General features: G+C 39.7%; 2 protein-coding genes across 4 annotated transcripts; both read right to left on the bottom strand.

The window, feature by feature from the left end:
* Positions 1-3,973: 3,973 nt before the first annotated feature.
* Positions 3,974-7,951, bottom strand: cdkn1bb (cyclin dependent kinase inhibitor 1Bb). Of its 2 annotated transcripts, XM_087797375.1 has the most exons (3): positions 7,336-7,950; positions 7,171-7,269; positions 3,974-5,389 (listed from the first exon to the last, which is right to left on the bottom strand). In XM_087797375.1, the coding sequence occupies exons 1-2, from the start codon at positions 7,763-7,765 to the stop codon at positions 7,184-7,186; spliced, it is 516 nt and encodes a 171-aa protein (XP_087653501.1). In that variant the 5' UTR covers positions 7,766-7,950; the 3' UTR covers positions 3,974-5,389; positions 7,171-7,183. The 2 variants fall into 2 exon arrangements, with proteins under 2 accessions (XP_087653501.1, XP_087653500.1); XM_087797374.1 differs by having other exon boundaries at positions 7,171-7,951.
* Positions 7,952-8,078: 127 nt separating this feature from the next.
* yars2 (tyrosyl-tRNA synthetase 2, mitochondrial) lies at positions 8,079-15,737 on the bottom strand. 2 transcript variants are annotated; one of them, XM_087797373.1, is made up of 6 exons: positions 14,975-15,737; positions 11,524-11,691; positions 11,303-11,458; positions 11,070-11,240; positions 9,941-10,120; positions 8,079-8,147 (listed from the first exon to the last, which is right to left on the bottom strand). In XM_087797373.1, exons 1-5 carry the CDS (start codon positions 15,730-15,732, stop codon positions 9,961-9,963), a joined length of 1,413 nt encoding a protein of 470 aa, XP_087653499.1. In that variant the 5' UTR covers positions 15,733-15,737; the 3' UTR covers positions 8,079-8,147; positions 9,941-9,960. The 2 variants fall into 2 exon arrangements, with proteins under 2 accessions (XP_087653499.1, XP_087653498.1); XM_087797372.1 differs by lacking the exon at positions 8,079-8,147 and having other exon boundaries at positions 9,225-10,120.
* Between the last annotated feature and the right edge of the window lie 312 nt (positions 15,738-16,049).

Below are 16,049 nucleotides of genomic sequence, written 5' to 3'. Positions count from 1 at the left end.
CCAGATACAGTATGACCTTTGACCTCTCGGTTTGGCGAGAGCAGGCCGACATCACCTCCCAGGATCATAAATCAACCACAGGTCATTGGCTGAGAGCAGCCGGCGACCTTTGACCTCCACTGCTGCTGCTGCTGCCCGAACTAACTCCACGTCAGTGAGTTTGTTTTACTTGCATCTAGCTAGCAACCTTGGCTGCTACATGCAAGCAACATTAACTGCTACATGCTAGCAAGCTTGGCTGGTACATGCTAGCAACCTAAGCTGCTAGATGCTTGCAAAGTTAGCTTCAACATGCTAGCAACGTTAACTGCTACATGCTAGCAACGTAACTGCCCCATGCTAGCAACCTTAGCTGTTACATACAAGCAACATAAGTTTCTAAATGCTAGCAACATTAGCTGCTTCATGCAAGCAACTTTGGCTGCTAAATGCTAGTAACTTTAGATGCTATATGCTAGCAACATCAGCTCCTACATGAAAGCAACCTTAGCTGCTATATAGTAGCAAATTTAGCTGCTACATGCTAGCAACATTAGCTGCTACATGCTACTTTCATTCAAATTATTTTTTTTATTTTTTATTTCCTAATTAGTCATTTATAATTTTAACATTTGAACTTTCAAACCATTACCCTAATCTTATTCCTGAATACATTTTTAAGGTTTACTTATTTTTGTTTATTTATATGTAAAACTTTTTATTTCTCATAAGATCTTTTTTAATTATTGAATTTATTCTATTATTTTTGCATTTAAACACATTTCTAATTAATGTCTTACTCTTATACCAACACTTTATTTCATACTATATTTCTCATTTGTTTTTTTTATGTATATTTTTAATTATTAATTTTTGTGTGTTTTTCACAACCGGCTAATCCTGTTCTCGAAATTTAAAAATAAATTCTACATACAGAAATTGTCTTTTATATCAATATATTATTATTATCATTATTTTCTCACAGTATCTCTAATTCTAAATCATTTTACATTTCTCATTATATTTTTATTTTAATTTCAGTTATTTAATTATCTTTAGTTTATTATTTTTTTTTCACGCGTACCATCACTTTCATATGAAATGATAGAAATGCAAATATTTAGAATTAAATGTGAAATAAAAATGTTTTTATTTACAAATAATCACACTTCTCTAGATTTAGACAATTAACTTCACTAATAGGAACTTAAGCTTGTTAGCTTAGCTTCTTCTTTTGTGTTGGTGAAAGTTTTTTTGTTGTAAATACAATTTTAAATGAGGAATAAGTCTCACTTAAAAACATCAACAGGCCCTTTTTTTTTTTTTTTTTTAAACTGTCTTACAAATCCTGGAAAAATAAACAAAAACAAAGCTTGTTTTCATGACTTCTTCAACGTGACAAGAAGCAACAAACAAACATGGAGGCCACGCCCACGACGCCCGTCTTGTATTTTCAATCATTTCCACGAGTCCTCGAACGTTGCAGCCTCTTGCATCATCCGTCAATATTACGGATTCGCATCACATGCCACCACACCCACGCCGTGTGTGTGTGTGAGTGTGAGTGTGTGTGTGTGTGGGTGTGTGTGTGTGTGTGAGTGTGTGTGAGCGAGAGCGAGAACATTGGCCCACATTTGATTGAACACAATGTACGAGAAGTCGGAGAAAAACAAAAGTCATGCTCGGCTGCTCTGAGTCGCTCTCTACGTCTGGAGGAGGAAAGTTACAGAACTAATGACATTCAAGAAACAAGAGTTCACGGAAAGATGAAACTTTTGTTCGGAAACTAGTTTTCACGAGTCTCTATCGATCCAAGGACCGTCGCTGAACCCATCCTCGACCTTGAGCTGGAAACCACTTCGGAAGGAACGTCGGGGGGGAAACAGGAAGTGGCGGATACCGTGTGCGAGTCTGGTCCAGACGTGGCAGCGAGGACTCCAGGTGCAACTTTTTTGGGGTTTTTTTTTTTTGGTCCTGCTGCGGCAACAGGCGCCAGAGTTGCATCATCGAGTCGCCACAATCTGAGGGTCGAAAGTTCAAGTTTAAACTCGGACTGGAAAAGAGAGACGCATACCTCTGCCAACGGTTCTTTTTTTAGTCACAGGACTTTATGAACTCAACGTTTTTACATGATTTAAGATGAATTAACCGGAAAAATAAGTTTTGGTAAAAAAAACAAAAAAAACTTTCACACACAAAATCATAACCTCTGCCAAGGAGGTATTTTTAGTAGTTTGTTCATCTGCATTTTCAGCAAGATACTAGTTTATTTAATTATTTATTTTCTTCACTAACCACATACAGTATGTAGTAATAGAAATGCAAATTATTTAGAAATCAATGTGAAAATAAATATAAAGTATAGTAAAAATATCTGAAATATACAAATTCAATGTTATAAATATAAAAGCAAATATGTATTAATTTACAAACGTCATTTAAATCGTTTATCAAAATGTGTGCTCGGCAGTTCCATCTGGCTCCCGGAAATATTTGAAGGATTCCTGGAGAAAACGCATTTGTGGGGTACGATTCTCGGTCGTGGGTTTTTACTTGTATTGGCTTTTGTGTGTTTTCGATTAATGGAGCGAATGATTGCATTTTTTCAAAGCGGTCCAGGGAGATTTTTGAAGGATTTGTCGGCTTCTTGAATGAGCTTTGTGACCAAATCGGAGTTCATAGACCCATGAACACAGTCCTTGGATCTAGTAAAAAGAAAAACATAAGTCATTGAAAAAAACAGGAATCGAACCCAGAAACCTCTGCAAGAGATCCTTCAAAAAACCTGGAACCGGATGGAAACACACAAATGATCATCAGTTTGACTGAAAATTGTGCTAAAGTTTCCGAGTGTCTACAGATAAACATTGACGCCGACGTAACCTCCTTGGCAGAGGTGATGACGACACGAGATCACGGACGACAAACGCTCGTCTGTCCGTCACAAAGTCAGCGAGCGAGCGTGTCGACTCGTAGACGACTCTTTTGTCTGCGCAGAGGAGCTCCAGACACAACAGTGGTCGGCCCCGGGGCCCTCACAATGGCCCCGCACACAAAGAGCAACATGAGGGGGGACAATGGGTCTGGCTGAGAGCTGGGGGTGGACCAGCGGGGTCAGAGGTCACCCACCTGCACACTAAAGGCATCCAGAGGTGATGCTCGCAGAGATCAGTAGATCAAGTAGAGAATTACACGTTTATTTCTACACTTAAGGTCATTTTTATTCACATTTTCAAACAGATGAGAGTCAATAAAACAATAAAAATGACAAACATGATAAAATCATGACATGAAGAATGGTTCTTAATATTATGGTCTGGTTGTAACAAGGACTTTTCTTTAAGTAACATCACTCGAACATTTGTAGGAGCCAAAGTCTCAATCAAGTTCACATAAGATTATTTATTTTTTACATTAAAAGAAAATAAATTTGTCATTAAATATATTTTTAACATATTTAAAATTCTAAATAACTATTCCTTAAACCCTGTTTAAGTCTTTTTTTTACTTTTTATACAACTTTTCACATTTCTATTTCTTTAAATGTACATTTCTAATCATTTTATTTTTTGTCTTAAGTCTTACCTTTTTAAAATACATTTTGGATTATATTATTCATATTTTTGGATTAATCCCAACTTTAAAAAAAATGTTTATTTAAATTCCTCAAGTCAACATAACGTCAAATGTTAATTAGAAACATGACATTAAAAATGGTTCTTTATACTATGGTCTGGTTCTAACAAGGACTTTTCTTTATCACTCAAAACTTTGTAGGAGCCAAGGTCTCAATTAAGTACAAAGCAATAGATAATTTATTTGTAGCCAGCTAATTAGTTTAGCTAGTAGCTAAAAGAAATGTACATTTCTTTTGTAGCAATTCAAAGATGTTTCTTTGAGCATGTTTTTTTGACTGGTCGTTTCAAAAACAAACAAACACATTTTCACAAAAGTTGTGAGAAAAGTCAAAGAAAAGAGGCAAAAATCCAATAAATTCAATTTAATATTTTATTCGATTGCAACACATTTTATATCCACACGTCAGAACATACACAAATATCTTACTGGGCTCAGTTTGCAACCTTATTTTTATCGAGGAAATAAAACTACCAAAGATGTCTTTTACAAAATAAAAACAATAATAATAATAAAAATAATAATTATTATAGTAAATGCCACTTTGGATGATCACAAACCCATTTTTTTTATTATTTCATTCTACATTACAAAAGGCTTCACATAAATAAGTTAGTATAATTCTCAGTGTTTTTGTGGTGTGTCTTTAGTCGTTTTTTTCGTTTGCTTTTTTTTTTTTTTACAAAACTATTTACAACACAAAGATGTACATGTGATCCGGGGGGAACGAGACTCGACATAAAACCAAATAAGTGGATCTGGGAATCGAACCAGTGACCTTTCAGCAGAGAAACAAATAATTAAAAAAAACAAGATTCTGGTTTCCTATGGAAGGCATCGCGAGCACTTTATGATTTAAAGTCTTGCTCAAGGACACGTCGGGAGGTTGTACCCACGCCACCGACGGTCGCCGCCGTAACCGCGACTGCAAAGGTTGTCGTTACGTGCATCAGATGCACAAGTGAAGAATCAGAAAACACCGAGCCCACCGGTTTACATCTTGAGCAAGGCACACTTAGAGCGGCCCCGGTCTCAAACCGGCGACACCCCTGTCAACCGTGGGACTCGTGTTATAACTGAGAACATCCTATTAAAAAAAAGGCACGTGATTCTGACGAAGGGGGTAAAAGAGGAAGAAGTCCCGACACCTCCGTTGCGCCGGAGAACTAGACAAGTGCTCTGAAAGTCTTCGACGTTGAACTGGCGACTTTCCTGTAACATGGCGACCACTGCAACACCTTTTTAAATAAAAATAAAAAAACTGACTCTTGAGAAGAAGGTTTAACCGAAGACCTGCACGTCCCGCTTTAAAAAAAAAAAAGGCACCGGGGGTCAAGCTGTGGGAGTTGAACCGGCAACATGACGACCGGGACAGTGTCGAAGCAGCCCGGCAAGGACAGTGTACAGGAGGCTACATTTGTACCGCTGCTGCTCTCGAACAAACATTTTGGGGAGATCAGATCCGTCCGCTGACGTTCATGTGCTACACACGGGAGAGAACGACGGCGAGTATTTACACACAGGTAGTAAAAAAAAAAAGAAAAAAAAAAAAAAAAGCTAATTGCGCTGCTACATGCGGCTTTCAGAGGCAGAGACGTAAGTGCCACCGCGAGAGTGTTCAGTGCTTCAACAGCGTCGTCCGCGACTGCAGGAGACCTGATATGTTCCTCTTCTGCCTCACACACAAACACACTCACACACACCAACACACAACTGTGGAAATAAAGTTTTTTGTCCAAAAATCTGGAGGCTCCGGTCCTGAAGCGCAGCATCTCTGTGGACGATAAAAAAAATGTATTTAGCGTCACAGAAACATTAAGAAATTTTAATTATAATCGATTAAAAACACACACTGTTTAAAGAAAATAAACACTTGTGTGCGACACGTTGTCGTGCTGACAAACTCAACTGAACAACACAAAAGAAAAACAACTGGAAGCGACAGTTTTCATTGAACAAACAAAAATAAACTACTTTCGACAAAAACAAAACGACCACAAACAACCTCGACACGCAGAACAACAACTCAAAACAAACGCGACTTATAAATACTTTTAACAAATATTATCCGATCGTTAACGCACAACAGACAAAGAAACGACTTAAATCTAATCACACAATTGAAAGGGGGAAAAAAGAAACAACTTTTACCAAACGTTGTCTCGTTGTAAACGTTGTCGACACACAAACCCAAGCACACAAAGAAACAACAACATTAATCCACTCAAACAAACACAATTATGAGAGAAAAAAGATGGCGAACAACAAGTTAGATGGAAAACAAACTACTTTTTCATAATAAAACCAAACCACTGCCAATTGTAAAGAAGAAGAAAATACATTTTAAATATACACACAATACACTTAAACAAAGCGCTTTAATGACACACAATTCAAATCAAACATTATTGTGTATATTTTTCACGTTTGTAAACTCAAAGTTGTCACGAGTTCAGCAGACGGTGATTCAATTGCGTGTAGAATTAAATTCAATTAAAGAAATATTTTATTAGAGGTCATTCGAGGACGAGGACCCTCGTGTTTTCTGCTGGAATTAATGCGACATAATCGAGGTTTTTAAAAAAACATAAAGTAGCTTCTGTGACGGATTCTTCAAGGTCGTTTAAGGACTTTTCATGTTTTGTTTTTTTTATAAACAATTTACTTTAATCAAGAGACACATTTGACTCTAAAGCAAACACTTTTAATTCAAAAGTTGATGGAAATGTTTAGTGTTTAAATCATCACTTTTAAATGTTTGAACAACAAAATTGTTGTTTTTAAAAGAAAGATGTTTTGGTGCGATCACGTTTTTATACGTTTAATCTCAACAAATACACAAGTTTTTATTGATCTATTGAACTTAAAACTAACTTTTACAGCCACTGATCATATCCAAAGTACTTTTTGTGTGTTTTTATACTCAAAATATGTTTAATAAAAAGCGTCAAAATGAGACTAACCTGACTTTTTACAAGTCAAATCTGATGGAAGAAAGTTTAGAGAAGAAAAGAAAAGGTTTGGTAGAAATATGAACTCCAGCACGAGAACAAAAGCAGAAGAAAAAAAAAGAAAAAAAAGTGTTTTCCTGAGCAGCGCTGGAGTTTTGCACGCAGATAGGACACACACACACACACACACACACACACACACTCACGTCCCTGCTGACGTGTTACTACACTGTTGTACTGCACTTGTTTACAGTCTCACACTGACAGCGACTCACGACTCAAAAGTAGAAAAAAAGCTCAAATCTTTCCTTCTCTGTCTGTAAATCTCACCGTCAGTGGTGGAGAAACGAGTAAGAAACAATGAAGACAAAACAAAAGGATCAACAACAACTACTACGACTCGTAGTAGAACATGAATGGATCTCGACTGGCAACGCCTTTGACGCAAGAAAAAAAAAAACAACCCGATCTTGCACAAAAATCACCCGTTTTTTCAGCCCTAATTTTAAGGTAAATGTTGTTTTTTAGTTAGGATACGTGTCGTCGGTCGGTGTTTAACGAGTAAAAAAAAAAAAAGAAAAAAAAGAAAGAGAAAAAGTCGTACCGGGCTGCGGCTCTCACGTCTGCCGGCTCGGGCTGCTCTTTCTGGGCGTGAGTTCCTCCTCCGAGCCGCTGTGGGATCTTTTCCGCGGAGCGGAGGCGTCTGCAAGAGCACAAGAGCGGCGTGAGTGAAGCGACGGGCTCGGCGTCGGCAGCGGGTCGCTGGTACCGAGGCACGCAGGTCTTTTCCTCGTCCCGGTGCAGAGCTCCGACCCGTCCTCGTCCGCCCGCTGCTGCTGCTCCCCGATAACACAGCTGTGGTTCCCGTTTAAATCCACGCTGGTAATCCCGGGGCAGACGCCCTTCTCCGCCCGCCTGTGGCGGCTGTAGAAGTCCGGTACGTCTCTACGGTCCACCAGCTCCCACTGGAGCCCGGTGCTGTCGTCACCCAGCGGGGTGTGAGTGGCGAAGTCGAAGCTCCACTTGGCGGCGGCGGCCTGCTCCATCTCCCGCATGCGAACCTCGAACTCCCGCTTGAGCTCGTCGTGATCCACGGAACCGAACAGGCTCCTGCAGGCGGACGGCTTCGGGTGATCCGACACCCGCGAGTCCGTCCGCTCCAGCGTCGGACTCCCGTTGGAAAGCCGAACATCCGACATGTTTTTTTTTTTTTAAATCCCAGATGAAAGCGGAAGAAACTCTCGGGGAAAAAAAAAAAAAAAATCCTCCAAATCCTCAACGTCTCCGGGCTAAATCCACAAGCAGCGGGGCTTAGGCCATGCGCACGCCGGGCTGGAGAGGGTGAAAGCCGGGGAGCGTGAAAACAGAGTCCCCGGTGCGGCGTCTGGTCTAGAGCTGCTCTGGAGCCAATATGGCGGCTGACAAACTCGGGGGAGAGGAGAGTTACCGAGGGGCGGGGCCCGCTCATGATTGACGCTCGTTGATTGGTCGAGCTGACGCTGAACCCGCCCACTCCAGTTAAGGTGGACCAGTGAGAAAAAGTCACGAAATAAAATCACGACAAAAATAAAGTAAATATACCTGAGACGAAAAAAAAAAATCATTAAACCTATATAATTATAAAAGCTTTTTCTATATTCACTCATCTGGAAACTAAAAAGGACAATAGTTTTATCTTTTATAATACTTTCCATCATTTCAAAGTACTTTATTTTTTCTAATTTTACTTTAAAAAAACGTAAAGAATATGTTCTTGAGATGATGATCAGAAAACAAATTAAACAAAAACAGATACAATTTCATCCTAAATTAATGTTCTCTTTATCCATCCAGGTTGTTAAGGCTGAACATAATAAATGACAAAAAACATACATTTTCAAATAACAGTAAATCAAATCAATTTATTTTCTTGGCATTTGATTTTTATTGCGTTTCATTTTATTAAATATACGCTTTGGATTTACAGGTGATAATGGTGGTTTTATGTTAACCCTTCTTCCATATTTAAAATGCAATTACAAATATAAAACAGTGTATTATTTAACACTAAAGGTTGTTTTAAAAAAAAAAAAAAAAGGTAATTTATAAATTAGTTAAAGGCTCTTGATAAATTATACGTTATAAATAGTTTACGTTTCTTTCTGAAATTACGTAAAACTACAGATTAAACTATAATTTATAACAAATAATAAATACAATGCAACCGTCAATTCATCTATTCATCCACTAAGTCATCCATCATTCCATCCATCTAGTTATTCATATTTCAATTCATCATCGTTTATATTTCCATTTATATTTATCTGTCAAAACATCCATCCATCTATTCACAGTATTCATCCATCCATCCATCCATCCATCACCACTTTTGTTTTGGAAAATGATGCATCCATAAATGAGGAAAATATTAAAACGAACCATACATTACTCATAAATACAAGTTAAATAATAGAATTTAAAAACATTAAGTTATTTTAAAAATAAACAACTTATGGCTTGGACGCTTTATTTCCATGAGATACGTTTGAATAATAAAGGTAATTAAATGCAACTTTTTTGTCAATGTAGCTCAGCTTTTTTTATACAAAAAGAACCACAATACATGGATTTAAAAGAAAAAACTATAGCGTCAGACATTTTGAAGCATTTATTCTGGTATTCAAAGTCGTCACTTTCATAACCGGAGGATTCAAACTAACCTCTCGACTTCCTAAACTCTCACCGCCCGCCTCTAGGACGATGACATTTCTGCACTTGTTATTGACGTTTAATACTTTCGGGAGGTTTCCACTTCCAGACGCACGCAAACCCATGAAAAAGTAGCAACAGTTATTAGTGTTTCCACCTATTCTCTGGAGTCAAGAGGGGTGAACTCGGGTCAACCCACAGAACATCGTGTCCTCGGTTACACCAGCCCTCCAGAGGACCACGTCCTCCCCAAAACTCAGGAGATTAAGAGAAGAACGGCCTCCACCGACATGTAAAATGATACTTCCAGACTGTCAGTGTAAAAGTATGTTACACAGAGAAACGTATTCAAACCACATAAACACAATGACTTTTGTGTCAAAACCATGACAAAAGGTTAAGTCATTTTAAACGTTTTACTTCACACTTCAATACATTATTGACAGTCATCTGCTCTTGTTGTAAAAATAATTTCTTTAAATATAGAAAAGCGAGTTTAACACTCGTTGAGAGACGTTTTCTTTCAAAAACATAAGCGACGAAAATTCTACGAGAAGAAGACGTCGGGACTGCGGTGATGTGTGGAGCAATGCTGCCCCCTACCGTTCACCACTTGAACTACAGTCTGCACCAACGCATGAGAATCAAGTCTCAGCAGTCTTTTAAGTCCGTCTGCGAGTCCTTACCAGTCCGGGACCTGGTCTTCTCAGAGTCCGAGCCACTTGATGATGTGGAAGTTCTTCTTGCCGACCCGGATGAGTGAGAGTCCGTTGGACAGGATGTGGACTTTGGGGATCAGAACCTGCTCAGGGCGGTCGGCCTTTGTGTGGTTGATCGAGACGGCGCCTTCGGAGACCATCCGGTACCTTCACACGAGACAACCGGGTCAGGACTGGTTCAGCTCTTTCACTGACACACTTACACAGAAGTTCATTTTAGACTTTAAAGCACAACAGAATTGCAGTATTTGTCTCGCAAACATTTTTATTCTGTGCGTTTTCAAAAAACTACTTGAGGTTTATCCAGCAAATTAAAACGGTAAATCAATGTATCCATTTATTTTTCTTTCAAATCACATTTTATTTTTGTTATTTTAGCGTTTGCAGTTTGTAATTTGTAATTGAGTTTGTATAAAATATTTCATTTTTTATTTACAATCAACATGTAAACATTTACAGCGTATGTTCATTTTTTTTTTGTTGCAATTAAACTTCAGGACACTAGCAATTATTACTTCCTCCACACGCAAAATAGAAACCCCGGCTACGACTGAGGATGAGAGGATACAGTGACTCCGGAAGCTTTTAAAGCTGATGTTTGGACATATTTTGGTTTGAAAAACAAATTAAAGTCGTTACGACTTCGTCAAGAGTCATATGGTCTGTAAATACTACAACACCAGAGTCAAGTACTCGACAATACTACACGTATTTCCTTGTTACCACACTATCACAACACTAGAGTCAAGTACTCGACAATACTACACATATATCCTTGTTACTACACTATCACAACACCAGAGTCAAGTACTCGACAATACTACACATATATACTTGTTACTACACTATCACAACACCAGAGTCAAGTACTCGACAATACTACAAATATATCCTTGTTACTACAGTATAATGATATATATATATATATATACATTTTTTAATGATATATCGTATTGCTGCTCTACGGGTGTTAAATCTCCAATATAAGACAATACACACACACACACAAAAAGAAAGTGTATTTGTATTTATCAATATTAAATAGCAACAAAAACAGATTCCACCAGATGTGTAGCGTTTGAAAGGTGTGACTCACCCTTTAGGTCCCTCCGGGACGGCGTTGATGCTCCGACAGGCGTCGATGACGCTGGTTCCAGGCTCCAGCAGCTGCTCCTGGAACGGGGCCTCCTTGAAGAGCTCCTGCAGCTCCTCGTCGCTCATCTCCTCCAGCGCCTCCACGCTGCCGTGGTACAGCGTCCTGGTGCACCTGCCGGGGCGAGAACACTCTTGAGCGTCCGGGTCCAAAAAACCAGGATCCTCGTCACCGACCTCTTGGCACTCTCCAGACCTTCCTTCCCGTGGACCAGCTTGGTGACCTCGGCGGCCAGACGCTTCTGCGCCAGACGTTGGCCGGGATCTTTCCTCTGCTGCTCCATCAGGTTCTCCAGCTCGGGCAGAGGCAGGAAGGTGAACAGCTTGAGGAAGCTGCAGAGAGACACTCAGACCATCAGACGTCTGAAGACAGAAGGTCCAGGGCCTCTTGATGGTACCGCTCCACGCTGGAATCCGGCTGTCTGACGAAGAACTGGTAGAACTCGAAGGGAGACATCTTATCCCGGTTCAGCCAGACGGCGTTCCCGGCCGTCTTCCCAAGTTTGTCGCCCACAGAGCTGGTCACCAGAGGGAGGGTCAGACCGAACACCTCCTCGCCGCCCATTCTGAAGGTCACGGAGACACATTAATTCATATTATTCAACATCTTCAACTTGTCATGCAAAAACGGCTACAGGAGTTTTCTCTGGAGCTTGTCAAGAATCTTTTGATACGATACAGGGGCAACGATACGATATATCGTGATACTGTAGTAAAAAGTATATATGTGTAGTATTGTCGAGTACTTGACTCTGGTGTTGTAGAATTTACAGACCACATGACTCTTGACGAAGTCGTAACTGATTTAATTTGTTTTCAAACCAAAATATATCCAAACATCAGCTTTAAAAGCTGCTGGACTCACTGTCCAATGTAAATTAACAAAAGAAAAATATATATATATATATATATATAACTGGTGTCAGGATATTTAACTCTCTACTTTAAATATCCTGATGCTAATCCGTAGTGTGTTTTTCTTAGTGTGTTTTTTATTATTTTTTTTTTCCCGTTTTTATTTCTATTTTATTGTATTCTATTTTATTTTGTTAATAGTGTTAAATTTCTAATTTTTGTAAATAATTGTATATTCTTAAGATCGTTTTTATTTTATTTTGTATCATCTCTTTTATTATTTCTTTTTCCTTGCACTTTATTTTTTTAAACTGCGCTGTTGTGAAAGTGTGTTTCCCCTCTGGGGATGAATAAAGCTTTTCTATTCTATTCTATATATATATACAGTGGGGCAAAAAAGTATTTAGTCAGCCACCAATTGTGCAAGTTCTCCCACTTAAAATAATGACAGAGGTCTGTAATTTTCATCATAGGTACACTTTAAATGTGAGAGACAGAATGTGAAGAAAAAAAAAAAATCCAGGAATTCACATTGTAGGATTTTTAAAGAATGCATTTGTAAATTATGGTGGAAAATAAGTATTTGGTCAATAACAAAAATTCAACTCAATACTTTGTAATATAACCTTTGTTGGCAATAACAGAGGTCAAACGATTACTATAGGTCTTTACCAGGTTTGCACACACAGTAGCTGGTATTTTGGCCCATTCCTCCATGCAGATCTTCTCGAGAGCAGTGATGTTTTGGGGCTGTCGCCGAGCAACACGGACTTTCAACTCCCTCCACAGATTTTCTATGGGGTTGAGGTCTGGAGACTGGCTAGGCCACTCCAGGACTTTCAAATGCTTCTTACGGAGCCACTCCTGCGTTGCCCGGGCGGTGTGTTTGGGATCATTGTCATGCTGGAAGACCCAGCCACGTTTCATCTTCAAAGCTCTCACTGATGGAAGGAGGTTTTGGCTCAAAATCTCACGATACATGGCCCCATTCATTCTTTCCTTAACACGGATCAGTCGTCCTGTCCCCTTAGCAGAAAAACAGCCCCAAAGCATGATGTTTCCACCCCCATGCTTCACAGTAGGTATGGTGTTCTTGGGATGCAACTCAGTATTCTTCATCCTCCAAACATGACGAGTTGAGTTTATACCAAAAAGTTCTACTTTGGTTTCATCTGACCACATGACATTCTCCCAATCCTCTGCTGTATCATCCATGTGCCCTCTGGCAAACTTCAGACGGGCCTGGACATGCACTGGCTTAAGCAGGGGGACACGTCTGGCACTGCAGGATTTGATTCCCTGTCGTTGTAGTTACTGATGGTAACCTTTGTTACTTTGGTCCCAGCTCTCTGCAGGTCATTCACCAGGTCCCCCGTGTGGTTCTGGGATTTTTGCTCACCGTTCTCATGATCATTTTGACCCCACGGGATGAGATCTTGCGTGGAGCCCCAGATCGAGGGAGATTATCAGTGGTCTTGTATGTCTTCCATTTTCTGATAATTGCTCCCACAGTTGATTTTTTCACACAAAGCTGCTTGCCTATTGTAGATTCACTCTTCCCAGTCTGGTGCAGGTCTACAATTCTTTTCCTGGTGTCCTTCGACAGCTCTTTGGTCTTGGCCATAGTGGAGTTTGGAGTCTGACTGTTTGAGGCTGTGGACAGGTGTCTTTTATACAGATAACGACTTCAAACAGGTGCCATTAATACAGGTAAGGAGTGGAGGACAGAAGAGCTTCTTAAAGAAGAAGTTACAGGTCTGTGAGAGCCAGAGATCTTCCTTGTTTGAAGTGACCAAATACTTATTTTCCTCCATAATTTACAAATAAATTCTTTAAAAATCCTACAATGTGGATTCCTGGATTTTTTAAAAATTTTTTTCACATTCTGTCTCTCACATTTGAAGTGTACCTATGATGAAAATTACAGACCTCTGTCATCATTTTAAGTGGGAGAACTTGCACAATCGGTGGCTGACTAAATACTTTTTTGCCCCACTGTGTATATATATATATATATATATATATATATATATATATAAATTGTAAAATAAATAATATTATTATATACATTTTATTTTACAAACATTTTATTGAAATTTCAACAAATGTAAAACCATAGCAAAACGAATTTACATGATTTGAATGGGAAAAAAAAAATGTTCCACCGCATCATATATTTTCGTGAAATTCAAGTATTGTGAAATTATTTCGATATTAAAGTTAATTCACATTTTCTTACTGTCCTAATATTAACCTTTTATTTTCTGCACAATTTTTTTTTTTTAAACTTTATTGATAATATTGCAGAGACAAAAGTTGTATGGTATAATATGGAAAAATATATTTAATCATTTATTTTTTTAATTCTAAAGCTATAAAACGAATAAAACAAACTGTGGTAGTAAAAGCGTTAAAACACACTTAGTTAATCTGTTATTAATCAAATCTTAGTTTGATTATTCATGTCTGATTAGACTACATCTTATAATATATATACATTATATATATATCCACAACACACTATATAAAACCAGATTTTAATTTTTTAATCATTCAAATTACTCAACGAATACTTAATTTACTATGTTTTATGTTTAATGCTTTTTTTTTCCAAGTATCAAGAAGCGAAGTTTTGACACGTTTTATGTAAATAACTATACATTCAATGACAAATAAAAACAGATGTAATTATGATGTATAAATATAGACTTGGATTAAAACAATAATATTTCACATTATACGACACAATATAAAGTTAATTTAAAGGGTGTATCTAAAAAACTGAATTATGAAGATACATTTCAAATGTTTTTTTTACAGATTAAGCCTAAATTTGAAGGTCACGGGGTCAAAGGTTCACGCCGAACAACGGGGATCTTGTAGTTCTATGAGTTCATGAACTTCTTCACGGCTTTACTCTCTTTATTTGTCGTCAATGAGGAAAGAAAGTGAGAACGACCGGATTTCCCAACGAGGTTCAGGTCGAGGTCTCACCTGTGGATGAAGTCGTGGCCGGTCATGAGGTTCCCGAGCTGGTCGGTTCCGCCCAGTTGGATCCTGCAGCCGTACACCTGGTTCAGGTAGTAGAAGTCGTAGGCCTGGAACACCTGGTAGGTGAACTCGGTGAGACTCATGCCGTCGCTGCTCCCGAGCCTGGACTGGACGCTGTGGCGGCTCAACATGGTCCCCATCCGGAAGTGTCTCCCGGTGTCCGCCAGGAACTGGACCAGGTTCAGGTCTTGGGTCCAGCTCATGTTGTTCAGGACAGTCACGGTGCCGAGGTCCCGCGAGCCGTCGTGGAACAGCAGCTCGTGGTGCGCGAACACGCGCTCCAGACTCTCGCGGATGCCGCGCGCGTTGGACCGAACCAGGTCCGGGCTGAGCCGCGCGCGCTCGCTCGTCTTCCCGCTCGGGTCTCCGAGCTGCGCGGTGGCGCCTCCGAGCACCGCGACCACGTGGTGTCCGGCGCTGCGGAAGTGGAGCAGGCCGAGCAGGGCGAGCAGGTTCCCCACATGGAGGCTGTCGGCGGTGGGGTCGAAGCCGCAGTAGACGGTCTGCGCCGCGGACTGGAGGAGGCGAGGCAGCTGCTCCTGAGCCGCGCTGTCCGGGAAACACTCCTTGAGGAGCCCGCGCTTGTGCAGAGCCGAGATCAGTCCGTGACAGGCCCGGCTGCTGGACGAGGTGAGAAGGCTGGAGCGAACGCGTGACCCGAACCGCCAAACACCGCCAAGCCGCACCGTGGGTAGCGCCATGTTTGATCACGTGACCCCCGGACCCACGTGCAAAGAGAGTGGGAGCATAAACAGTGTCGGCGTGTGACAGCGACACGCGGCGGCGCATATGTGGAACTACACCTGAATGTCGTCAAACTCCAGCGAATATATGAAAAATTCCGGATACAAAAAAAAAAAAAGTCATCAAGAATAATCAAATATTTTAAAATAGTCAATAGTAATTTACGCGTATATATACACAGTTTTATTAGATGTATCTAAATAACAATAAATTCATACGTTAGTTTCTAATATAAAGTTGATGTATAATAATAATACAATATTTATGTTAACTT

Source organism: Callionymus lyra, chromosome 8, assembly GCF_982586985.1.
Source record: "Callionymus lyra chromosome 8, fCalLyr1.hap1.1, whole genome shotgun sequence".
In the NCBI taxonomy this organism is placed as follows: Eukaryota; Metazoa; Chordata; class Actinopteri; order Syngnathiformes; family Callionymidae; genus Callionymus; species Callionymus lyra.
The sequence above is the reverse complement of the archived record's forward strand: the minus strand, read 5'-3'. Positions and strand labels throughout refer to the sequence as shown.